The sequence below is a fragment of the Canis lupus genome, chromosome 8 (assembly GCF_003254725.2).
Source record: "Canis lupus dingo isolate Sandy chromosome 8, ASM325472v2, whole genome shotgun sequence".
NCBI classification, from domain to species: domain Eukaryota; kingdom Metazoa; phylum Chordata; class Mammalia; order Carnivora; family Canidae; genus Canis; species Canis lupus.
This window is the reverse complement of record NC_064250.1, coordinates 9,940,766-9,968,684: the sequence shown is the minus strand read 5'-3', so window position 1 is coordinate 9,968,684 and position 27,919 is coordinate 9,940,766. Positions and strand designations below refer to the sequence as shown.

Below are 27,919 nucleotides of genomic sequence, written 5' to 3'. Positions count from 1 at the left end.
TTTTTAAGGAATCACCAATGATCTAGGTGTACTGCAATGAAACAGAAATGACAACTCCTGCCCTAGGGGAAAGTTCTACTTTACTGTCTTCATGGAATGTAAAATATACACTTTCCCATTTTCCAACATCTGAGGGCAGATTCTTGTTCATTTGGGTACTTTCACTTTCAAATGTAAATCAATTAGCTAACCATTTCAGTTCTATCACAAATTTCTTCCCAAAACTATAACTTATATTAATCTAAAACATTAAGCCAATGTTTACCATTTATATACAGCTTCTATGTATGAAATGATAAAAACTGTCCTGACCAAGGAGTGCACACGGGGTGGGCACAAGACATAAAAAACAAACACCCCACAAAATGGTGGCAGTAGACAACTCCAGTAAGGCCATGACTGAGAAAGGAATTTGTTATTCGCTCTTAGAATCAGGAAGAATCAAACTATGGCTTCAGATAGTTAATCTGTAGACTTTTAACTGGCCCTACCTACCCTGATTTTTGATTTAAATAATTTATTCGTTTCCAATAGGGAATAGTTTAACACAGAATGCCTCAGAAAGGCTCATTCAAGAGAGGTACTCAGGTGTCAGCCAACAACTCTTCTAGGATCTCTCAAATATGAAAAAGATATTTTATCTATTTAATGTTGTCAGAATCTTAACTTCAGTAAATCCTAACGTGTTATTTAATTTAGGTCATGTAAACACTTCACATTTAGTAGCATGAACATATTTATTTAGGAAACGTCATTATAAGTATCATGTTTTCTGGTTACATCTGAAATTGTTTAAAAAGGGGAGAGGGAATAGGCTGCCACATCAAGTATCACCTAGCAAAATACCTGGCATACAGTAGGTATTGGAATATGTTTGGCAATTGGAAACGATAACAGTCAAAATGAGAACCTGAAAATTGGGTCTTTTCAAAACAATCCAAATTTTTCTAAATTACATATACATTCAGGTAATCCATTATTCAATGTGTTCTTTACTTTGTGTTGCATTACTTTGAATGCATAAAACTTTGTATTGCATTACTTAAAGCATAAACACTAGTTTAATAGCTTATTGTAAAACTAGAAGAATGTGATAATCCCTATATAAAAGAATTACATATCATAAAATATAATTTTGTTCTAATCATTTTCTTATAATGACTAAATACTAAAGGCAAAGTCACGGAGAAAACTTACCTATTATTATCTCCTTTACTTAGCATTCAGCATGGAATACAAAAGTTCCAATAGCTTCCATAAATTTAGGAAAAAATTATTAAAAGTTTTGGCATAAAGTAGAAGTCAAAGTGATTTGACTGATTTACTCAGGTTTTTTTACTTGACCCAAATAATGGCTTATTCATAATATGGAAATTAAATATTATAAAGTATAAAATCATAACCCAGCTTCTGATGAGACATTTTAAAGAAATTTTAACCTTAAATACTAAAGCATTAAAATGATGAAGCATAAGAATAGTAAAGAATTGTATAAAAGGCCTTCAAATGAAGTTCCCATACCAAAAGGTTTAAAAAGTGTCTAAAAACAATGAATTTAAACCTAATCAAAGATTAACAGTAGATATACAATAGATGACTTTATGGTTTTCCTCAGTAGAGAGCAATAGAAAACAAACTCGAAATATATGGCATTTAGAGGATTGAAATAGTTAAGAAATACAAATATACATTTATAAGACTTTATAGCATAATTACTTTAACAATGTCAATAAGAGTTGTGCACTGGCTAGAACAATGAATAGAAAAAGAATATCACAATATTAACCATTTGACATAGTAACATTGCAGAAAATAAATAACCTATAGGATTCTCCTTTACTATACAGACTAACCTAAAAATCAAGCTAATGGAAACATCCTTAAACCTAGAAAATGCTTTGTAATGAGTATGCTTCACTTTAAAATGTCAATACCCTAAATTATTATTTACATCAGACCTTATCCTGAAGGCCCTGTCTACATATAAAATAATGATATGAAGAACGGAAATAACTGTTTTTATTAATAGCCAACCCAAGCACATTGCTTCCCTACCACCCCCCACCCACAACTGTGTGAATGTTCATTAGTTTTAATTACCACTGTAGGAAAAATTAAAACTACAAAGGACCAGAAAATAGCTTTAATTAATTTTTTGGTTTCTAATGGTTTACTGGCTTTTTAAATTTTATAAAAACTAGGTATAACTGAAAAATATCCAATTTATCAACACTTTTGGAATAAAAGCTGTATGGCATATTTGAAGTTTATATTAGATATTCAAAACTCTTAATCTTTTAGTTACTTTTGATGATCTAACAATTCAAGACAAGACAAAGAAATGCCTTGTATAATGTTCTTTAAAATTTCATGTTAAAATGAAACTTTAATTTGCTGGGTCTGTCAATATATATAACAAAGAAAATTATACCAGGATTATGTTTTAGTTTTCCTTTGGTATTAGATCTATCACCAGTATTATGTTGTTTTTCTTTGAAAATTTCAATAATTTAAAGATGTCTTAAAGAGGATGAGATTATGATTATAGTTGATACCTGCTTTGTATATAAGTAAAAAAAAAATGTGGTTAAGTCCAACTTCTCATAATGATTTACCTCTCATCCAATTTAAATTTACTTTGGTGGAAAACTCATTTATATTTGATAATAGATTAGGAACATAAAACTTCCACTTTCTTCTTTTGCAAGAGTATAAACATGGGGACATGACTATAGGACTATATATCTTCAAATCATTATTACATGATTTCTTGTTACTTTTAGGTATTCTTTGACTTTTAGTAACATTAATAAAGCTTAAAAGGAAAGGAAAGGTAGTTTATAGTAAGATACAATGAAATACGGTAGGTAATTCTGCATGGTGAGATTAGAGTGGGTTTTTCATTCTGTATTTCTCTTACATATTTCTACATTGCTTATACAATAACATATCTTTCAAGAGCAAAGAAGGCAACTATATAATGCAATGGTGCCAGTTTACCTATCATACAACCAACTAGATAATAAATAACTGTCAAATACTCAAACCTACCAAAAGGCAATCCACAGAGATAACTGAGACACCCAAATGATGCTGGATCAGACATAATGTGGTTTAATACCACACATGGGATACAGAGAAAAAAAATCCTATGCTTAGAGCCAAGCCTTTAAACACTTTTTTAGGTATTTTCAACTATTTTTCCACCTTGGAAGTGTTCTGAAGACTATGGAATCTCCGTAGGTTCTAGAATATTTGTGCAATTCTGCTTTCTCATATAATACTTCCTATCAGGCATAATCTAATTGCAGTGTGGATCTGTTTTAATATAAACCAGTAATTTAAAAACATTTTTAACCAATTTAGTGCCATTCTTGAAAAAATGCTTATAACACATGCTCCAGAATATGCCTTTGATTCATATAACAGGATTTATCAATTAGCTTTTCTATTTAATGCTTTGAAATAAAATAAGAAATAACTCAAAGATTACATAAAACTAGAAAAATCATTGTGGCATCGTATAGCTAATCCTAATTTGGAGAAACAGTGAATATAAGGTTTTTTTCCTTGTGTGTGTGTATATATATATATATATATATATATATATATATATATATATATATCATGCTAGTATACTTGAAAAAAGTCTGTAAAGCTGTCTTAAAACTATATTACAGTTTATGACACATGTATATTAATAGAAAAATACCATCAACTTTGACTGGCACATGTTAACAAAAATTTTTCTAGCTTAAATGGCCAAAACATTCTTTTATGATCATATCGTATATTTTATTGGGCCAAGAAGCTGACAAGTTTGTTTAAAAATTGACAGATTTCCGAAATAAAAAATATCAATAGCAGCTTTTAAAGAAGCATGTCTTTGTTCAAAACATTTTAATGTCCAAAGTAATGAGAACTTTCTTCCTTTTCTAGTCTTAGAGTGTTTCTTATGGCAAAGTCCATATTTTCTTGAAATTCTTGATAGGTATTGGTGATTGGAAGAGCTAAACAGTTATTACACTTGTTTCCAATAGGAAAATCCATATGAAGGCACTCAATTGAAGGAGTGGGTTTAAATCCCGCAGGTGGAATGGAATTGCAACCAGTTGCAAAAATAAGAAGGTCTTCCATTGTTATTGCAGATTTACCATCTGAAAAGTTTACCAGAAAAGAAAATCTGTGTTATATATATTACTATCATCATAGATTGTTTCCCAACTAGACAGGGAATATTTAAGAGACTCTCACATCTATCTTGGGCAAAATAAATCACCAGGTCAAGTGTAGTAACAGGAAAACAGTACATTCAATAAATGTTTATTTGAACTTCAAAGTATAACTCAGAAAATCATTTAGTTGAACTACTCATTATATATTTGAATGTCTTCTCTAAGATAAAATTATCATATAATCCAAGAGGTCAGTGGGCATGATAGTAAAAATAATTTTAAGCCATTTCTAGGTCATCACTATTTGATATGCTAGTTCATCAAATGCAAAGTGATAAACTAAACAGTATAAAACAACTGAATAACTGGCTAAAAACGAAGTTTCAATTCAAGGTTAAATCTTTTCCCGCTCTATTAAATGGAACGATTATAGATAGCTAATGCTCCATTATAAATCTCATCATCACAGCCCTAAGCAATAGATGAAGAATAATTCAACTTAAAATTGAAAAAGATGAAATAGATGATAATTAGCTTTAAGATTATTCTATACTGTGGCAATCACCCATATATTTAAAGTTTTCTAGGAAGAATGCCTTTCACCTCAAATTATCTAGAGGAAAACAAATTGCAGAATTGAATTCTGTAATCTTTCCTCATCACTGAACTCAGTCATATACACTTGTCTTGAAATAAATTTTATAAATGTAGAGTTAGCAGATGAAATTCTCATTACCAAAAAACAAAACTCAAATAAATAGATTAATATACTGAAATAAATGTTCCACGACAGTTAAGTAAAAATAAAACATCCACATACCCTCAACAGCCTGTAAATAATTGTTCCAAAACCCCAAAGCCTGGACATCAGATAATGTGCATACTGTAAAAAGATCACTAAGGACTTTTGCAGAAAGATTCTCAGGTTTATGACAGAAGATGCTATAAAATGCTTCTGGGTAAGTCTGAATTTTCTCCAAAACACCAAGAGTTTTCAGACCCTGCTTAAAACTTAAGAGAAAATAAACAATAAGTCAACATTTATACACGTTTGATATTAAAATTACAAATTAACATTTCTAGTTAATTTACTACCACATATATTAGATACAAGGAAAAATATATGACATATATATGATATAGTTTTAAATCAATAACAAGTATATTATATAAATTAATTTTATCTGCCTACATTATTTGATTTTATAAGTTTTAAAATTCAAACAATAAAAAAGTAAAATTAGCTAACAATTTTTGAGAGGAAAAAAAGTACACTATGAAGTATTTTTACTCTTCAAAGCTAAATTTAGTATGAAAATGAAGTTTCCTAGAAATTGCCAAGAAAAGATAAATAAAATGTTAAGCATAAAAAAATTAAACTTATGTACTGCTAAAAAAAATTACCAAAGACAAAACAAAGTGGGAATATATTTTAATATACATGACAGAAAACTAATTTCTCTAATATACAAAATATAAATCATTTTTCTAAAAGAACAATAGGAAATTAGCAAAATATGAATGGATAATTTATAAAATACAAATAACAAGTAAATTTTTTTAAATGTACATTTTTACTTGTTAGGAACGAATGGAGGTATATTTTTGTCTAGTAGATTGACTAAGTCCTACCTATGGCTCTGGATCCCCTACCAACTTCCTCAGGTACCCTGCTACAGATTTATCACCTTCTACTGGCTTTCTCAAGGGCACAAAAATGCTTATCTTTCCAATCTTTAAATAGAAAAAGAAATTTCATTTCATTCCATGTTTTCCTTTGAGAAAAGCTATTTGAAAGACTTGTCGCCACTGTCTTCATTTGCTAATTTCCTATTCACTTTTATTCCACTCTTGAGGAAAAATTGCCCTAAGTTATGAATGATTTCCTTCTTTGGCATCAGTCTTCCTGGTTTCTCTTATTTCTCTGGCCCGATCTTTTAAGTCTCTTATAAGGCTTATTCTTTCTTTTTTTTTGCCTTAAAATGTTGCTGTTTGTGCCTCATGGATCTGTAACAAGGCCAATTTCCCATCTCCCTTATTCTCTCCCATGGCTGTATTTAGCAGGTATACGTTCATCATGATAAAATCTATTATCTCTAGTCCAGAAATATATCCAACAGCCTAATGGGTACAATGTTCAAAACACCCAAACTTATTAAGTGCTAAAGAAAGTTAATCACCTTATTACTAAAAACTAAACCATAACTGATCGTATATGCCTCCATTATCCATCAAATTAGTATAGCTAAATCTTTTTAAAAGTCCTCAACTACTTTCTCTTCCATTTCTTATTACCAAGTCCTATGAATTTCCTTATCTGAAATCCCTTTTATCTACTCACTTCTTCATATACCCCTTCACCACCCTATTACAAACCACCTGCAGAGGAACTATTTTACCAGGTGTGGGAATTCCCAAGCTCATTTCATGCTGCAGCTCTAGGCATGTCCCAGAAATAGATTCCAATACTGTCATTCATCCTGAGATAGACTGTATGGAGCCCCAGGCCCCCCCCTCCTGCCAATAAGTCTACATCCTCCTCCCTGAAACCTATGAACGCAATCTTATTTGGAAAAAAGGGTCTAAGAAGATATAATTAAAGATCTTGAGATCACCCTATCCAGATTACTTGGGCTGGCCCAAAATTCAATGACAAATGTCACACACAGAGGAAAAAGGCCATGTGATGCAGAAGTATTTACTACTATGGAGTGATCTCCAGTATATATTGCAAATTTTAAAAAATGACTAGAAAAAAATGTTGGTATGTTACTATTTACTTAATAAAAGAAATTAGTACACATGCCTATATATATTTATCTGTTATCATTAAAAAAACCCACAAATAATACAAAGACAAACAATAAAAGCCACTAAAATGATGACTTTATAGGGGGATGAAAAGTAGATGTGTTAAGGATGAAAGCTATACTTCTTTGAAAACAATTTGTATCATAGAGCAGAGTTCTTTCAATATACTTTTATTACAGCTTTGGCTTTGGAACCATGCAAATATTTTACAGAATTTTAAAATAAAACAAAATTTTTAAAAATCACTAAAAATGAAATAAAAAATGAAAACGTTTATAAATATTCCAAATGTCTTTAAAATACAGTAATTTGACTATACAACTCTAGAAAAATGTTAAGCTGTTTTCAATAATAATGTTATTGGTGATAATTTTGGCAATATTATTTGAGACTACTGTTTATGAAACATAGAATAAATCAAGTGCGTAATTATTTCATACTCTTAAATTCTCCTGTGTTGTTTTAAGTTGATAATGGAGATTCTCAACATGGGACAAAGAAAAAGTTAAAAATCTTTTAGTAGTGAATTTGAAGTATCAGTAAAACTCAAGATGTATTTTACCTTAAAAAACTGAAACCAGAACCAAACCAAAAAAACCCCATAGGTCCTAGTCCAAGTCTACTGAAAGGGCCTAGAAACAATGACCAATCTGGCAAAAATAAGCATCCCTAGCATCCAGATTGTTGTTTTGAAATACCATTCCCCATTCAAAGAAACAGAAGTTCTTTAGTCCAAAATGCACAAATTGAGCCTAAAATACTTTACCATATACCAAGAAAAGGTCAACATCAAAAGAACTCAAAAGAAAACAACATAAAAAGATTTGCAATGACCAAACATGGAGACAATGAGAACTTTCAGTAAGGTTAGTTAAGTATAATGTCTGAAAACACATCAAATATATTTAAATCTATGAGTTAATGATACTGAAATCTTTTTAAAAAATGATCACTTCTGAGATGGTATTATGTCTAGAATTTGCTTGAAAATAATCCTGGAGTCAGAGCGCCTAGGTGATCAAGTGGGTTAAGCAGCCAATTCTTTGGTTGGCTCAAGTCATGATCTCATGAGTTGTGGGACTGAACCCTATGTGGGGGCTCCACACTCAGCGGGGAGTCTGCTTAAGGATTCTATCCCTCTGCCCCTCCCCTTACTAGTGCTTGCACATGCTCTCTCCCTAAGATAAATAAATCTTTTAAAAAAATTTAAAAAGAAAATAATCCTGGAGTCAATAATAAAGGTAGGATAGATGAACAAGACTGGCCATAGGTTGACTAATAATTATAGATCTATGTGGTAATTGCATAGTGTACCATTCTGCCTACTTTCATATACATTTTATATTATTAAAAAAATAGAAAAATGTGAGAACAAATGTATATTTTTAAACAACTTTTAAGGATTACTAGAACAAAAAGTTTAAAGATCAGTGTTCTCAGCTAATGAAGAGAAAGGCTCTTATCTACCTTGTTAATTAAAGAATGCTTAGTATCTATTACCTAGCAGATAACAGGTCCTCAATAACATTATTTTTTTCTCAATAAATAGTTATTAAATGGATGAGCAGAAATGGAATAATTGGTTTACATGCTAAGAATTTTAAAATTGTTTTGATTTAGAAAAGTAACTAAGTTAAGGATTACTTTTCCTATCCAAGCATCACACATGTGCACAATTCCATATAAAATGGTTAGAACGGTAATCATCCTTAAGACATTAGTTATAAAGCGTTATGTTAAAAAAAAAGCGTTATGTTAAAAAGCACTTAAATTTTTATCAAATATATCTCACATTATATGACAATCACTTTAAACATGTAATTTGAGAGAATCTCATATAAACAAATTACCTTTCAAAGGGTGCTTGGACTCTCTTAATTACATGGTAAACCAGTATGTCTTCGGCCAACCTATATTTATCACTTAATGATGTTATAATTCTTAGACATCCAATAAGCTCTAGGTAGTTATAGCATTCATTTACTACTGAGTTCAAGTCAGCCACATTTGTTGCAGTATTTACCTACAACAAATTAGAAAATATATCCGGTTTGCCCATTTACTTGTGAATGATATTTACATTTCAAGTGACACTTATTACTTTATACTTATTCTGGAGAGCACCAGCATGAAGTGTTCAATTATTTTTCTAGAATAAATGACAATCTAGTTTAATAAACACTGTAAATTTCTGCCTTCAAGAAATCTAGAGTAAAATAACACCTTAATATAAGAAATTAACATAAAAGATATTAATAATTGACACAGAACAGTTACATAGTGCTAGAGAAGTGAAGTAACCAGAGATTTCATGAAAGAGAAAGAATTATCAGCTGTCTTGCCTTAAAGACTTAACGAGGAACTTCAAAGAGGGAAGGATAGAATCAAAAGAGAATAGTTTGGGAAATAGTATAAAGCAATACTTGACCATTTATATGCCAGACACTTCCATATAGCTTGCTTTTTAATAAAGTTACATGGGGGAAAAAAGATTAAAAACAGGAAGCAATGGCCCATTTGAATGTAAAATTTCTTTTATTTCTTCTTTCCAAAAAATTCTTTTTCCAGTGATTTATGATTTCCCTCATTCATTTTAGATTTCTGTTGAAATTCCAGAAGTTTCTTGACTATCCTGTTCAAAATACTACTTTCACACATTGTCAGAGACTAATAGTTGGGTAAATATTATTACCTTATGCCCCCAAAACCACCACCCTGAGTTTTAGTTGGGCACATAGCCAACTTTCCTTTCAGCTATATGTGGCTATATGTGACTAAGAACTGTCCAAAGGAATGTGAGTGAAAATGTGTCAAGCTTTCCTGAACTCTATTTCCTCCCTTAAGAGCAAGCTTCATGGAGTGTCAGAGTGGCTCAATGGTTGAGTATCTCCCTTCAGCTCAGGTCATGATCTCAGCAGGAAGCCTGCTTCTCCCTCTGCCTAAGTTTCTGCTTTTCTCTCTGTGGCTCTCATGAATAAATAAATAAAATCTTAAAAAAAAAAAAAAAAAAAGAAAAAGCTTCATATAGATGAAGACAATATCCTAAGTGATTACACAAGGAGAGGAAGGAATCCAATTCCCTAAATAACTTGGTATATCATCATAACTATACCACTAAAATATACGCCATCTGAAAGGCCAGAGAGCATTTTACACTTTGTGAGCCATTGGATGTCTGTCACAACTACTGAACTCTGCCACTATAGTGTGAAAGCATAACACAACAAATAGGAAATAGGTATGGCTGTGTTCCAGTTAAACTCTATTTACAATGAAAGAGGCAGCAGGCCAGACTTGGCCAATAACCATAATTTGCCAAGCCCTACACTAAAATCTAGATAACAAATTTTGAAAAATGTATCTACTGGGGTCTGTTACAAAAACTTAGCCTAGGCTCCACTTATTATATCTCAAACAGTATCTCCTTTCTCTTATTCTTTTTTCTTTTTATAATACATCTTAATACATGACAGTATATTATATATTTATTTATCTTCTGTGTTCCCTCTGAAATGTAAATTTCAAGGAAGCAGGGAGTTTGGATCACTATTGTATCTTCAGTGATGAAACAATATGGAGTACATAATTATTCATTGACTAAATGAACAAACATTGGATAGGAGCACAGAACCAGGAGTAGATAAAGCCATGAGAAGAACAGGAAGTCTTAAATGCCCTAATGAATAGCTTGAACTCTCTTCAATAGGCAATGAGAAGCCATCGAAGATTCCCGAAGAAGAAAGGGATGTTGTCAAAACTATACTTTTATAAGAATCATCCTGAATAAGAATATTAAATAATATCCTAATTGTTTAAGCCTAGAAATAATTTGAGTTTGGTATAGTAAGTACATTAGAAATAAGAGGGAAAAGCTGAAGATAATAAACACTCCTAGATACAGATGACTTAGCACACTGATAAATGGAGTATGGAAGAATGAAAATGACCCTTTCTCTAGAAAGGCACGGAAATAAGAAATCTCTTAATAAAGAAAAATCAGGCAAAAATAAATTCTGGGGAAAAAAACAGTTTTGTCCTAAACATGTTGGGCTCAGTGTGTGAGAAAGACTCAGACCCTATCTGGATATAAAAGTCTAGCGGCTCAAAAACACAAGTCTGAGAATCATTCAGAAAGGTTATGGTCAAGAAGAAGCTTTCCAAATATACAGAAAGAGGACTGTTAAGATAACACTTGAAACCCAAGTTTCAATAGTAGGAAGAAATACAATATTAAAGAAAACAGCAGAGATGAATTCAAAGACAGTGGTAATTACAAAAGGAGGAGATGAGGAATTAGGAAAGAAAGGCCTTTGAATGTAGTAATTTAGATTTCTGGATATCAGCTACAAACTAGCTAACTAGGAAGAACGGTGGTAGGAATGGAAGCCTGACTATAAAAAGTTAAGAAATGGGTAGGAAAGAGGAAGCTGAGACAATTAAGTTATACTAAAGTAAATGTTTTAGTAAAGGAGAAATAAATTGAAGAGTTAAAGGGTCAATTTAAACTCCATTTTAGGATGAGGCACCTTGGGCCAAATGAAAGAACACATGTCCATGTTGTTTACTTTGTGGTTCTGAAACTGAGGCTTAACAAAATTAACTAACATGCCCAAGGTCACACAGCTTATAGCAGTTATTTCAAACTAAAATCTGACTCCTGGGCATTTGCTTTTAACTGTTAAACTATACTATGTATTAATGGAGACAATGGATAGAGTAGGCTTAAGCAGGAAAGAGGTTAAGGGAAAAAAAGTTGGATGACTTTCATTGTCTCCATTAGTTTCCAAATGAGTAGCATGTAGGTAATGATACTTATAGAGCATTATGATAACTAAATGGAGTTTGTACATGTAATATGTAGTATAGGACTTAATAAATGGTAACTATTTTTAGGTAGAAACACCGAGTCTCCCCATTTGCTCCATAAGAAGAAATTTATCCTGGTTCTTCTCTCCACCTATCACACTTATCTCCCAGTAGGAATTAGAGTAAGTTTTTTGACTTGTAAGCCAAGTCCTTCCTCTGCAGATCTATCTGCCTATAAAGCACACTTTCATCTGCTCTGTAGCAGACAATAAGGAACCTGCCTGGGATCCCTGGGTGGCGCAGCAGTTTAGCGCCTGCCTTTGGCCCAGGGCGCGATCCTGGAGACCCGGGATCGAATCCCACGTCGGGCTCCCGGTGCATGGAGCCTGCTTCTCCCTCTGCCTAGTCTCTGCCTCTCTCTCTCAATCTGTGTGTGACTATCATAAATAAATAAAAATTAAAAAAAAAAAAAAAAGGAACCTGCCTTATATTGTCTCTGGCAGGAAAGATAAATCCATCTAATTCTGAGGAATATTAAAAAACCATTTTGCCCACAGACCAAAGTCATATTATCTAATTGGTTTTAGCAACATCAAACCTGGTTCTTTGATCTCTAGCTGTATGACTTTAACATCTATCTCTTAATTGGGGGGCACCTGCCTTTGGCTCAGGTAGTGATCCTGGGGTCCTGGTACTGAATCCCGCATCAGGCTCTCTGCAGGGAGCCTGCTTCTCCCTCTATTTATGCCTCTGCCTCTCTGTCTCTCTCATGAATGAGTAAAATCTTTAAAAAAAATCTCTTAATTGGCTGTGAACTCTGCTGGTAAACAGAAATACTGTTATCCCTTGACTACTGCACAGAATATTATTCTATTGTAGATCCATAATTTACATTAAATGTAACTAGAACATAGTCTATATTTTAATTAACAAGTACATTTCTTACCCTGATTATCATTTGTGCCACATCAAAGTCTGAAACATCATCTAAAATTGGTTGGGTATTTTCTGGCCCATAAACAAGGCAGTTAAACAAGGTTTTAGAAAAGAAACCAGGTGAAGGACCACCATGAACCAAAGAAATGGCAAGGATTTTGCCAGCTTCATAGTAAAGATTCTCCTCCAGAGCTGTAAATACAGATTAAAATACATCAAATATAATTCTTTTATTATTATAAATAATTACCAAATATATTGAATATATATACAGTAAATTAAAAATTGCAAAAAACTAAGACTTAGATAAATGTAAAATAATTCATAGAAACTAGAATCATGTATAAAGATCTTACCTAGATTTTTCTGAATACAAAATAACATAATAGAAAAAATGTAAATACAGAAACTCTTTAAAAAAATTATTTATAATCCTATCACCATAATAACCCGTGTGCACACTTTGATATGTATTTCTCAAATGCATATTAGTATCTACACAAATAGTTTGACTCCTGGGTTTTTTTTTTACTTACTATATTGTAAACTTTTTCTATATTATACAAAATTATTCAAATCTACAGTTAATGACCGCATTAAGACTAATTTATAGATGCATTGCAATGTAAATCATCTCCTTATTACTAGCTACCTTGGGTAAGCTGTATTTTCAACCATATGAGACATAATATTATAATCAGTATTTACCTCCATATTGTTATTTATAAATCTTTTATTATTCGATGAGTATAGGTTCCTACCTATGTTATTAATAATTCAAAGGATACAAACATTTTTAAGGTTGTTGATAAATAGGGCTAAATTATTTTCCAAAATGGCACAAATTTACTCCCAAGAGTATATGTGGTCATACCATGTTTTCATAGCTTTCAATATTTTTTAAATTATCATTTAAAATGTTTTAGCTACTAAGCAAAAGAAGTCAGAGAAAGACACATACCATATGATTTCACACATTATGTGGAATTTAAGAAACAGAACAGATAAGCAAAGGGAAAAAAAATGAGACACACACACACACTAATCAAGGCACAGACTCTTAAATTATAGAGAACAAACTGATGGTTACCAGAGGGGAGAGGGGTATGAGAGGTAGGAGGAGTAGGAGCATAGGTGAAATAGCTGATGGGGATTGAGGAGAGCACAGGGTAATGCACGAAGTGTTGCATTACCATAATGTACATCGGAAACTAACACAACATGGTATGTTAACTAATTGAATTAAAATAAAAACTTAATGAAATGTTTTAGCTACTTTGATAAATCAAAAAGATATCATGTACATTTTCTTTTATTTTTCTTAATATTGTTCAGAGCAAATTATTAATATTATCAATACATGAACTAATAATAAAAACTCAACAATAACCTTATATGCTACATAGCAGTCACATTTTACAGATACAGAAACTGAGTTCCAAAGAGACTCTGTAATTAAAGATATAATGTACAAAACTGAATTTAGATTTTGTGAATTTATGCACTCATCCACTATACCAAAACTGTTTTGAGTCAACATTACTGATTATTTGGAGTGATCTTTTTATTAAGGGATTTTAGAATTAAACAGTGTGTACTATACATAGTATAGTACAAATAATATAAAAGGTTTAAAAATAAACCTTGGTAGTTTCTCAATTATTTTAATGATGCTTCAGGCAATAGTAAGGAAGTTCTAGGGAATATACAGGAGAAAATTCAAATGCAATGAAATAAGTCTTCACACTCTTTCAAATTTCCTATTATAGCAAAAGTGATATAAAAGCTCCTAAAAAAGAATTGCTAGAATTAATCATTCTTCTGAAATGCATGTTTTAATTCTTCACCAGAAGGCAGAAAAGTATCACATGCATAAATGTGCATGAAAAATTCCTGAAAGCAAAAGTATATTTAAAAATGTGTTACATGTGGACCAGAAAATTATGTGATAAAAGTCCTAGGCTGTGAAGAAATATCCTATCTGCAACTTCCAAAGAAGTGAACAAAAAGGGCTCAAATAATCATCCATTCCATTTGGCCACTCTATTCAAATGCAATTAGAATGAATATAAAGTACATTTTTAAAGAAGTTACACTCAATTATAAATTCATTCCAAGGAGGATACAGCTAAAAGAAATTAAGCATATTCTTAAACAGAAAATGTTTCACTACAAAATTTACTTTAAAAATTTACTTTAAAAAATACCACTCCCTCTTCTCCACTTTTCTGTGATTCAATCAGTAGCTTACTAACAAAGCGAACTATACATTTTGACCACAGGAATTGAATATTAATTCTAACCAGCTACCTCTTTCACACGGTAATATTCAGTACATACAATAATAAATAAAATTACCTCGAGAATTTAGAGACAAGTTCTTTGACAAGGAACCTTCAAACACTGGTGAATTCTCAAGATGTTGCATTAAGAGACATAGGAATTCTTGCTTTGATCCAGGATGCTCTCTTCCAAAATTATCATTTTCATTGACATATGCTACTTCAATTGTATGTGAAGGATTAAAGTTTTGATTTCTGAATCCATCTAAGGCACTATTCCAGATATTGGCTTTATTAATCCATAATCTTTTAGTTTTTTTTTTTATTTGAAATCCTAATTCCATTATAATTGTTGAAATATCTCTTCTATATTTGCTGCCTTGCCTATAAAACATGAATTTAAAACATAGAGGTTAAGTATTCCACAGTACTTTACATGACACAGCAGTAGTTCAGCCAATAAAAATAGAAAAATTAAGAAGAAAATTCTTCCCCAACTCCAACCCAAAATCAGACAATAGCTGCCACCAGAACCAAAAAGTTATTTGACTTAATTCTGAATTTTTGACTCCTTCCCCAATTTCCTACCAATTAAAATCTAATGTCATAAATGATTCATGAGAATGTTGATAGATTATATCATATTTGATCAATTCAGTGGATTCAGATATAAAAGAAGCTCAGAATCTCACACTCCTGGCCAATGGCTATAACAATCAGTTACTTACAGGCATTTGAAGTTTACTAGAGCCTTTAGAAATAGAACAAATGTCACCTCTGCTTACTCTATGTGAGAACCACAGTTTTAAGATTTCACAATGTATTTCTAATTATAAATTTAGTTTTAACAGTAGAGTTAATATTATAAACACAATTCACAACCGTTTAAATAGTACTTTTTAGCCTATAGCAGTAATTCACAAAGTTTAGTTCCAAACCAACAGCAGCATATGGAAACTTGTTAGAAATGCAAATTCCCCCCCAAGACTTTCTTTTTAAGTAATATCTACACACCCACTGTGGGGCTCAAACCTACAACCCTGAGATCAAGAGTTTCGTTTCGTACTCTCCACTGACTGAGCCAGCTAGGTGCCCCCGAAATGCAAATTCTTGAGCCACAATGCAATTCTTGAGGTTCTCAGAATCAGAACCTCTGAGCATGAGGCCTAGCAATCTGTACTTATCAATACTTCCTGGCAATTGCATGGACCAAATCAATTGCTCTCGGCCTCAATTTTTCTATCTGTAACTGAAATTAATGTACTCAAAATAATCTTGTTTGGAACAATGTCTATGGATCATCTTTCCACAGCAAGTATAAATCCTTCTCATGATTAAACATTACAATGCTCCAATGTAGACCAGGCTTTGCTTTTTCTTTCTTCACACACCCCTATTCATTAATCCAGGTTGCAGGAAAACCAAAGTCTTCTGGAAGTAAGACAATTCTTCAGAAATATGCCTTCATGTAGCAGGTTGATTCCTTGCTCCTGCCTGGAATAGAAATGCTGATGCTATTCTTTTAAAATATGATGTTAAAGCATGGAACAAGGAATCAAACTTTCCTGGTATAACATGTTTAGAAACCTACATACTAAAATTTTTTAAACTAATGTGAACATCCTTCTTGATACTAAAAATATTATAAAAACTTCTGTAACAAGTTTTCAGTTAACAAGTGGTATCTTAAGTAGCAATTCTTCACTTTTTTTAATAGTACTTCATATTCCACTTCTATCTATCTATAAATCTAGTTATCAAATATCACAGAAATTCTCTTTATCTTCTAAGTTTTAACTTGATACTATTTTTTTAAAAAGATTTTATTTATTTGAGAGAGTGAGCCCTCATGCATATGAAGGGTGGGCCAAGGTGGGAGGTAGGGAGATGGGGAGAGACAGAGAGAGAGAGGGAGAGAATCTCAAGCAGACTCCTTCCTGACCATGGAGACCCATGCAGGGCTAGATCTCAGGACCCTGATCATGACCTGAGCCAAAATCAAGAGTCAGACAGAGATGTGAACAACTGAGCCACCCAGGCGCCACTAACTTGATACCTTTTTTTTTTACTTGATACTATTTTTAACAAAAAAGTAGTTCATCATGCTTAGCTACTAATGTTAGTTTTGCCTAATTTTTCTATAAACACCTTTGCAAAGCCACACATACTTAAAAATCTTAACTTCAGCTGAGTAAATACCTGATACTAAGTTCTAATTCTAGTCTTATTTAAATGTTTATGAATGATTTTGAAAATTACTTATTTTGCTTTGGGTGCAGTGGCACATGCCTGTAGTCCCAGCTACTTAGGAGGCTGCGGCATGAGGATGGCTTGAGCACAGGAGTTCTGGGCTGTAGTGTGCAATGGCAACTGGGTGTCTGCACTAAGCGTAGCATCAGTATGGTGACCTTCCAGAAGCTGGGTACCACCAAGTTGCCTAAGGATGGAATGAATCAGCCCAGGTAGGAAAATATTTAGGCATTAATACAATAATACTTGTAAGTATACCTTAAACTTTCTAAATAGGTAATACTTAGACCTCTGACACTGACAGCAAATATATCAAGCAAATGACAATTTTTTTTAAAATCGTTATATTAAATACAATTCCTTCCTTTGAACCAAGTTACATGGTATACTTGATATATTTTAAACTACCTTGAAAATGATCTATATTTTTTACATCATGATTCAGTATACAATAAAATAAATTTTATATACATTCTATGTGTAATGCAATCTTATAATTCTATTCTATCCTATTTTGTTTTCTTTTTTTAATGCTGGTTGCATTGACTTCATGACCAAACATTGGTCCTGCAGTTTAAAAAACATTTGTCCAGAATATTAAGATCAATATTCTAAGTGTGTATATATCCACTTCCTATTGTAATTTTCTCAAAACAGAGCTTTATAGGGGTATCTGGCTGGCTCAGTTAATAGAGCATGTGATACCTGATCTTGGGGTAATGAGTTCAAGGCCTATACTGGACAAGGAGCTTACTTTAAAAAAAACAGAGTTTTATATTTTTCTTCTATTCAAAATACATACAATACATACCTCAGCAGATCTTTATGCTGGGCTCCAGGTGACTGTCTGGGTAATTTAGGTGATGATTCTTCCAACAAACAATCAGTTATTCCCACATTATTAGTGTTGGGTAATGAATGCTTTTTGGCTTTTTGGAAATCCTCTGTAGATTTAAAACCCAATGTTAGCATTACAGAGATACAGAAGAAATTTTTAAATAATACACAATTGAAAAAATCTTTATTCACAATTACAAAATATTACCTGAATTGTAGAGGATACCTCTACATTCCAAACACTCCCAGTTTTGTTCCCATGACCGTAATGAGGAACAAGCTAAATGTGTTCCACTAGAACCACAACACTGACAGCGCTTTATTTCCCATTTGCTGAGGACATAAAGAGAAGCAGATATTTACATTTTGGTATTAACTTGGTCTAATTCCAACCACTAGCACTGCCACAGGCTACACTGTCCATCTCACATAAAATCAACCCTTCAACCAAAGGAGGGGAAACAGATTACCTGCTTTGCACTATATTTTTTTCTTAAAGTATTTTTTTTCTATTTCACTTATTATGTTTGTAACCTCCTCTTCTAAATACTCATTAACTTAAAATACCTTAATATCAACATGTACATGTACATACACAGGAATATATACACCAGAAAGAATATAATTAAGAAAGAAAAAAATTTCTTTTATTATCTAGAAATTACTAGCTCACAGGGAATTTGCTATATAAATGCATCCAACATTGAAGAAGCATCAGAAAATATATTATCTTACCTAAAATATTACTTTTCATATTCAATGTGAGGAATTGTTTTCTACAAATGCTTGTTTAGAAATCCAGTATTGCTTAGCTCAACAATATCCAGACTTATGATCTTGCCCATATTTAGAGTCTTTTGTTTCCTTCCATCCCACCTCCAAGTTTCCCCACTGAATTGTGATATATGCCAGTCCACACTCACATTTTCTGTATAGGTGTAGGTGTGGGTGTGGGTTGTGGTGTGGGGCCCATTTTTTATTTGGTTATAAGTATTCCTTCTATGAATAAATAATGGATATACTCCCTAGGTGTGTGGATATATAGGTGATAAGAGAGGTAGTTGGGGGATGCTTGAGTGGCTCAGTTGGTTAAGCATCCAACTCTTGATTTGAGGCTCAGGTCATGATCTCAGGGTCATGAGACAGAACCCTGTGTCAGGCTCCATGCTGGGTGTGGAGCCTGCTTAAGATTTTCTCTCTCCCTCTCCCTCAAGCTCCCTGCCTCCATGTATTCACATATATCCTCTCTCTCTCAAAAAAAAAAAAAAAAGAAAGAAAGAAAAAGAAAAAGAAAAGGAAGAAGGAAAAAGAGGTATTTGGATACTCTTCACTCCGTAAGATGTTAAGTGAATCTTTCTGTGTGGATATGGGTATGTAGGTATATGTCTTCTCTGTGTGTCTCTCCCACTTTCCCAAAGAGTTCTGCCAAATAATGGAGAGAAAGATGAAAGATACAGCTAACATTAGTGCTTACTATACGCCAGGCCCAGTTCTCAGCCTTTACACAAAAAGTTTAATCCTCATAATTTTAAGTGATAGGAAAAGTCCTTATTATCCTTAATTTTAAAGGAGAAGAGATCAAGGCACAGAGGGGTAAATGACTTGTCCAATTAAGTTCACAGTGCTAGTTAAGTCTCATAGTGAGGCTTCCAACCTAGTTTAGTTGGCTTGAGACCCATGCTCCTAACCACTACACCATGGTGCCTCTCAGCAAAACCATCTTCCTATCACTAGAATGAGAGAGTGAGATTACAAAAACACCCCCAAACATTCAGATTGCAGGTATTAGGTCCCAGAAGAAAAGACAAAGGATAGCAATTTCAAATAGCCGTCAGAAAGAGAAAGGGAGTTTGGTAACTACTGACTGGGCGACCAGTGATATATAAGCAAATATGTAGGTTAACTAAAATAGCCCAAAATAAATTGAGAAAATATCAATATTAATGAATATATTGCTTCTTAGAAATCTAGAGATCTCTGCTCTTAAATAATTTTTAGTCTAATGACAAAAACAAACTCAAATAATGTAAATTACATTGTAACATGCACATAAAAGAAAAAGCCCAGTTCAGAACGGGAAATCAGGGATATGGTAGTGGTAAGAGCAGCTTACGGAAAATTTTCTTTTTTTTTTTCGGAAAATTTTCAAAGCTGGCAGCTGAGTCTTTGCAAATAAGATAGCTTACCCAGCCAAATCACCTTCCATGAGAAATAAGGCTCCCAATATTCTGCTTTGCACTTAAGTTTCAGCTTGCCATGTACGATTGTGTAACTGGGATTACAAATTTATTGAAACATCCTCCATAAATTCAACAAAACAGTGCCATCCAATAGAAATATAATGCAAGTCATTTAACGAATTTAAGCTTTTCTAGCAACTTGATTTAAGAAGGTAAAAGAAATAGGTGAAATGAATTTCAACATTTCCAAAATATCATTTTGCTTGACATGTAATCAATATAAAAAGTTATTAACATGATACTCTAAGTTCTTTTTGTCTTACTGCTAGGAGTTGAACTGTGTGTCCCCTCCAAATTCATGTTAAAGTCCTAAAACCCACTACACCTCATTATGTGACTATATTTGGAGCTAGGACCTTTAAAAGAGATAATTAAGATAAATTAAGAGGTCATATGGGTGGGCCCTAATTTAATATGACTGGTGTCCTTATTGGAAAAGAAGATTAGGACCTGGCAGAGGGATAATCATGTGAGGACATAGCAGGGAATCAACCATGTGCAAGCCAAGGAGAGAGGCTTCAGAAGAAATAAAATTTGCCAATACCTCTACCTCTAGGATTGTTAGAAAACAAATTTCTGTTGTTACGGCAGCTTTAGTAAATTAAGAAAATGGGTCTTCACTGTGTATTTCACACTTGCAACACCTCTCAATTTGGAATAGCCCCATTTCAAGTATTCAACAGCCACATGTGCCTATCATATAAGGCAGTGCAGCTCTAGAAAATGAAGCCTCATGAAAATACACCACATAAATCAGTTACAACCATGCTGACAGCAATAATTTCTCTGTAAACAGATGTAAACATGCATTTAATAAATATATTTCCTCTCAAGCTAAAACTTCAAACATCCTAAAAGCAAAACCACACTTTATTAACTAGAAAGCTACTTCTTCAACTGATGGTTTAAATAAGGACAGTAAGCACAATTGGGACTTCCCATTATACCTATCAGGTTCGTTATAGTCTCGCCCTTCTTTGCAACGACATCTTCGGACATCACAATGCTCATAGTGCTGCAGAAGTTCTTGATAAGCATTTTCCTCTAATTCCCAAGATGCATCTCTGTAAATGAAGATATAAAATATACTTTCAACTAAAACGTTACATAAAAGGATTAGTAATGAAATCTAAAAACAAAAACTTTTCACATACTTAGGAATAAGGATAAACCTTTTTCTTTTCAGGATTAATCATTCTCTTCAAGATATAAATCTGTCAGTGTCATTTTATCCTGCAGTTGATTATTTCCACAGTGAATTTTCAAATGTTAAATGAAAAATTAGAAATGTTCTAAAATTTATATTTTTCCCAATATTTCACTTCTAATTTTTAAATTTCAGGTTTAGTAACATTATTTCAGATTCCTCATCTTTAAGTATTAAAGAAAATCCCTGTTATATATTTTAAACCATATCTTGATTCTTTTAGATAATTTATACATACCATTTAAAAGTCTATTATGCTAGTATCTAAGTCAATTAATTACTATTGTACAAAAAAAAATTACTATTGTACACACCTGAGGATTTATTAAGAGACTACAAATCAACTAATGAGATACTGAAGTCACAGTCCCTGCTCTCAAGAATTAGCAATCTGGGAAGGAGAAGGAGGCAGTGGTAGAGGCAGCTTTATATTTCCCCATTTAAGATGACTACTTGTCCATGATCACTTAATCAAAACATAAACAATTATTTCCATTGTTATTAAAATCTTACATTTAAATTATCTTTTTGTCAAAAGGCTAAATGGTTACTTACTTTTCAGGAATATGAATTCCCATTCTCAACATCTCTTTCTGAAATATATCACTATTATTGCATATTGTGCACCTAAAGAAAAACACTCCTGCATTTATTGCTTGAACCTATAGTGGAAAAGAGAAAACCTATTGTTAATAATTTAACAGGGGGGCAGCCCTGGTGGCACAGGGGTTTAGTACCGCCTGCAGCCCGGGGTTTGATCCTGGGGACCCTGGATCGAGTCCCATGTCAGGCTCCCTGCATGAAGCCTGCTTCTCCCTGTGCCTCTGCCCCTCTCTCTCTGTGTCTCTATAAATAAATAAAATCTTTAAAAAAATAATAATAATAATTTAACAAGGTATCAGGTTATAGATTATAATAGCTAACAGAACATGTGCTACTTTTCACTTTATTATGAAAACACTTTCTATGCTAGTTCTCAGGCTTTGATAAATGAAGTTATTCTGCTAAAATTCTGAGATCTTTTTTCCTAATCACCAAAAAATTAAGTTAATGAATTGACGGTTCTTAGTTTTACATCTATCTCATATTTTTTTCTCAACCTTTGCTATCCAATGTCATTTCGGTCCCCACATATCATGTTGTCCATCACTTACTGATTAAAACAGTAAAAATATTGACTTACTTCACCTAGGAAGGATGTTTAAATACATGTTATTATAAAATATCCTTGGTTCTGTTTTTAACTCAATCTCTAAGCTAGTGTTCTTCCTAAAAAAGGGGAAAAGCTTTAAGCTATTCTCACTGCTTCTGTAAATAGAAACACAGAACCAGCAGGCAGAGGGTACTCTCAGGGACAGAAAACTACAAACCTACTAGAAAGAGTAGCCAATCCTCCCCCCCAGAAAACTAGTACCACACATTCATTTAACAACTATTTAACCCCTGCTGTATAGGTAGCAAACATTATGCTATGTACCAAAAATAGAAACAAATAACTTAGATTGGAATGATGAGATACAACACTTTGTAAAAGTGTGTGTGCATTTCAAGTATAAACATGGAAGTCTAAGAGCCTTGACAAAAATGTCACAAGAATGGTGAGGTCAAAGCTAAGTTTGGAAGAGGAAACAAAGATTTGCTAGGAAATAGAACAAAAGGCATTATAAGGATAGGGAATTGCACGTATCAAGTCTCCATGGTAAGAGAAAGGACAATATGATTAGGGAACTAATTAATAATATGTTTAGGATTACATGATAAGAATTGCATTGCATGTCTAATTCTGTAATGAGGTTATGAATTAGGGAAATCAAAGCCAGCACTGTATATAAAAAGTTAATACAGAATAAGGTATGCAGGGAAAAAAGCCAGTTAGTGGGCTCCTTCAAAAGTCTAGATATTTATTTATTTTTTTTGAAAGCATCTAAAGTTAAGTCGCAGAGGTTAGCAATAAAAAAAAGACACAATAACTATTAGGTAGACTTGACAGACTTAGGGAATGATTTATAAATGATAAAGAAAACAGAAGAACTGAGGTTCAAAAACACTAGTAGCAGGGCACCTGGTTGGCTTGGTCAGAAGAGCATGTAACTCTCGGTCTCAGAGTCATAGGTTTGAGCCCCAGTGGCTTAAACAAAAATTTAAAAAAACACACAAAAACAAAAACAAAAACAACCCACTAGTAGCAAGTGGGACACATACACAGAGTGTGGGAGGGAAACAAATCACTGAAATCTCTGAACCTAAAGGCCTTCAGGAGCCAACTGTACACTGCTATCAATACCTTAGTATTAGCTATGACACAAGGAAATGGATAGTATGGAGGGGAAAAAAAACAAAAAACATAGGAGATAAGGAAGATAGAACATGACCACTGGGATGATGGAGAAATCCAAACTGACCAAGTATAGTGGCAATTCTCTACATACAGAGTGAAAAGTTTCCATCAATTTTAAGATATTAATCTGCACTCTTCTTTTACAAAATCCGAAAGCATATAGCATTTATAGTGGTCACAAATGACGAAATATGCTTAATTACATACAATTCTCATTCTCTTGCATAGGACTGTTCTTCCTTTAATGAAGTTCAGAGAATTAAAAATTTTTCTTCAGGTATTTGTTATTTAATAGGATAGACTTCATTTACTACTTCAGTTAAGACTTGTGACAGAATGGAAAAGGCGCTGCAGCTCCTTTATAGAATATGACTCGAGAATTAGTTCTTACTGGTCTCTAATGAAGGAACAACTGCATGTTCCTATTTATTTCATAAACAAGTGCTCCTGTTGCTGTGATTTTTTTATTTGCATAAAGTAGACCTACGTTTTTGTAAGTATTATTACTGACTTTTTATTTTATTTTTCTGTATTATTGACTTTTTAATGACAGGATTAGAAATTTTGTATTTTCAGTGCTCACAAAAAGCCCTATGGAAAATAGAGTCAAGTTTGAGAACCTCTCTGTGTTTTGTTACTAAAAACTGAAGCAGTTTTTTTTTTCCTTTTTCTTATATATTGATTGGGGCAGATCTTAACTGTTTTCACTCATTCATTCATTCATTTATGATAGTCAGACAGAGAGAGAGAGAGAGGCAGAGACACAGGCAGAGGGAGAAGCAGGCTCCATGCACCGGGAGCCCGACGTGGGATTCGATCCCAGGTCTCCAGGATCGTGCCCTGGGCCAAAGGCAGGTGCCAAACCGCTGCGCCACCCAGGGATCCCTCTTAACTGTTTTTGAAAAATAACATACTCTTCCCAAAATTAACAAGATGACACAAATACAAACTCGTAAGATAAATTTCCTTTGTAAAATTCTCAGTTTAAACTTATTAGGTAAAGATAAATTTTCATGATATTTATGAACTACACTCCCTGGATCCTTTTTACAAAACACTTCTTTATAAGAACTAACAGAAAAACAAACAAAAAGAACTAACAGAATTTATAAAATTTACCCGACAAAATAGGCTCCATCCTGCCACCTTTAATGGCATAATCCTAAATATAAAAAAGTTCAAGGCTCATGCAAAAAAATATACTCAAGTAGTTTTCTTTACCCAAACTAGTTTATTAATAAAACAAATAAAAACTGGGCAGCCCAGCTGGCTCCGCAGTTTAGCACCGCCTTCAGCCCAGGGCCTAATCCTGGAGACCCAGGATCCAGTCCCGTGTCGGGCTCTCTCATGGAGCCTGCTTCTCCTCTGCCTGTGTCTCTGTCTTTCTCTCTGTGTCTCTCATAAATAAATCTTTAAAAACAAACAAACAAACAAACCTGATTTATCAATCTTCACACAGAACTGCAGATGAAGGCCTGGTTTTAAAACAAAATGCACCATATGTAAGGGCTTTGGTTCTGTGGTCTTTAACTAGGATTGTCATATTTCTTCCAATATACTAGATGCAAAGCCTGGAAGTCAAAGCTTTGACATTCTTACAGATCACCTACAATAATCCTAACTTATTTAAAAATTGCAAACATCTCCATTGGGCAATAGTCATCATTATCTCCTACCTTTTGTTATATTTTCAGCACTTCCCCCTGCCCCACTGTATGCGCTGACATATAACTTTCTAATTCTGGTTTTTAAAATGCATAAGTTATTTCTTCTCCTTGATTTCATTTACTTACATACATTTCTGACCATTTGAATATTTACATTCTTTATAAAAATATATCATCAAAATAAAGAGATGGCTTAAGGTTGCTTCAGTGTTCAAGTTTGTTTTTAAAATTTTTTTTAGCTTTTCTTCAATTGTCCTAAATCTGGATAGCCTCATTTTATAAATACATGGGACTACCATCAAGTCCATATTAGATACTGATGGTCTCAACAGTAAAGCATGTAAATCTCTCCTGAAACCAGGGGTGTAAGTACTGTTGCTAGTTTTGAAAATTGTACTTTCCCAATAGAAATCTCTTGTGAAAGTTCTGTGGGACACCGGGCAGGTGAAGAAAGCTTAACTTTGTTGCTCTGTCAGTGGGTTAAAAATCTTTCAATCTTCCCTGTGGAAGATTAAACACTGTGTTTTTTGTTTTTTTTTTAAAAGGGTGCCAATCTGCCTTTGGCTCAGGTTGTGATCCCGGGGTCCTGGGATGGAGTTCCACATCAAGCTCCCTGCAGGGAGCTTGCTTCTCCCTCTGCCTATATCTCTGCCTCTCTCAGTGCCTCTCATGAATAAATACATAAAATCTTAACAAAAAACGCACACTGTGATGTGTCGCCCACTGCTAAAGTCAGCATACAGTGTGACTTTATAGACAGAAGTCTTGTAATATTTCCTGCAATTCACTGGGCACCATCTGTCTGTATGTCTTCACAGAAAATCGGCACTCACGAGGACAAAGTACAGAATAAGTATAGGAAAGTTATTTTGTGCAGTTCATTAAAGCTTTTTTATTTTAAGGCACGGTTTCTCTCAGATACAGCTTTAAAAAAGGACGTGATTGTGCTTAATCACTAAAAGGAAAGAAAATCAGTTAAAAGACTATTAAACTATACTTATAGAAATATGAGAAAATAAGAAAAATAAATCATTTAAAGCAAACTCGAGAGACTAGACAGTGGGAAAAGTTTTGGGATATTTCACTGCCTATTTTTTACAGACAATGCATGATGCTTTCCTTTCCATCTTTAGATCCTAGATGTTGGCTTCGCAGAGTAGAAAATTTTTAGGGAAGACAAAGACAAAGCCAAGAGTACCATGAAATTCTGAAGTTCTTCCTCTGCCCATTGACAGGCACCATGATGCAGTCAACAGTTTTTAAAGAGCTAAAGCTTATTTCTTTTCTTCATATAAGTAGTGTTTCACCAAGAGCTTTGAAACAAACAAACAAACAAACAAAAAGCAAGCCACAAGGGTGCCTGGGTGGCTCAGTAGGTTAAGTCAACTCTTGACTTTGGCTCAGGCCATGATCTCAGGGTCCTGGTACTGAGCCCCATGTCAAGAGGTGGAGTCTGCTCCAGGATTCTCTCTCTCCATCTTCCTTTGCCCCTCCCCCTGCTCACACATGCTGAAAGAAAGAAAGAAAGAAAGAAAGAAAGAAAGAAAGAAAGAAAGAAAGAAAGAAAGAAAGAAAGAAAGAAAGAAAGGAAAAGAAAAGAAAAGAAAAAAGAAAAGAAAAAAGAAAAGGAAGGAAGGAAGGAAGGACGGACGGACGGACGGACTTCAAAAAAATACAAGCAGTACAATTCCACTGAGACCCCTTGTCATTTTCTGTGTCTTGAGTCCTTGGAGTTTTGGTGGTAGAGGATCAACAAATCCAATATTGTCTATAAAAATTATGAATAGTGCTAAAATTAAAATGTGGTCCTCGGGCTTGAAAAAGATGATTTCTTTGGTTAATGTCAACGTCAATCTGGAGAACTCAACTGCTGCCTTTCTTTGAGTGAAGGGATTTGGGATATGGATTTGATCTTCTCAGGAGCCTTTGAGTTAGATTATTTTCCATTTCATTGACCTCTGATTCTATTTTAACCAGTTTTTCTTTTGAATCTCAAATTCTCCTTGAAGAATCTCCTTACTCTATTCTGGCCTTCGGGCGTACCAATAGAGCTTGAGTGTAGGCAGCAGCAAAAGAACCCATACTCAACTTCTGTGCATCATTCATTCTATCCACATGTGCTATAAAGTAGGGTCCATGAGGTGCTGAATATTCTCTGTTTCTACATAGTGATCAGGACAGCTTAGAAGATTTTTAAATTCAAAGGCAGACGACAACCACTCCTGATGAAACTGCAGGTGGTTTATTAGGATAAACTACAATTTTGAAAGTATATCTAAGTATTAGGTTGAGTGACCACTACTCAAGAAGTTGCTACTTCACTACTCAAGAAGAATTATTGTCTATTGTTTGACTCACATACTTTTGACT

General features: G+C 33.4%; 1 protein-coding gene across 7 annotated transcripts in view; it reads right to left on the bottom strand.

The window, feature by feature from the left end:
• Nucleotides 1–718: 718 nt before the first annotated feature.
• G2E3 (G2/M-phase specific E3 ubiquitin protein ligase) overlaps nucleotides 719–27,919 on the bottom strand; it is a 54,516-nt gene continuing 27,315 nt past the window's right edge. For all 7 annotated transcript variants that reach the window (XM_049113600.1, XM_049113596.1, XM_049113602.1 and 4 more), the window contains 9 exons: nucleotides 22,100–22,206; nucleotides 21,285–21,401; nucleotides 18,306–18,430; nucleotides 18,072–18,204; nucleotides 15,087–15,394; nucleotides 12,739–12,920; nucleotides 8,837–9,009; nucleotides 4,996–5,186; nucleotides 719–4,157 (listed from right to left, as the gene is read on the bottom strand). In XM_049113600.1, the coding sequence (XP_048969557.1) occupies nucleotides 3,901–4,157; nucleotides 4,996–5,186; nucleotides 8,837–9,009; nucleotides 12,739–12,920; nucleotides 15,087–15,394; nucleotides 18,072–18,204; nucleotides 18,306–18,430; nucleotides 21,285–21,401; nucleotides 22,100–22,206 (1,593 nt within the window). In that variant the 3' untranslated portion in view covers nucleotides 719–3,900. The remainder of the gene's footprint in view (nucleotides 4,158–4,995; nucleotides 5,187–8,836; nucleotides 9,010–12,738; nucleotides 12,921–15,086; nucleotides 15,395–18,071; nucleotides 18,205–18,305; nucleotides 18,431–21,284; nucleotides 21,402–22,099; nucleotides 22,207–27,919) is intronic.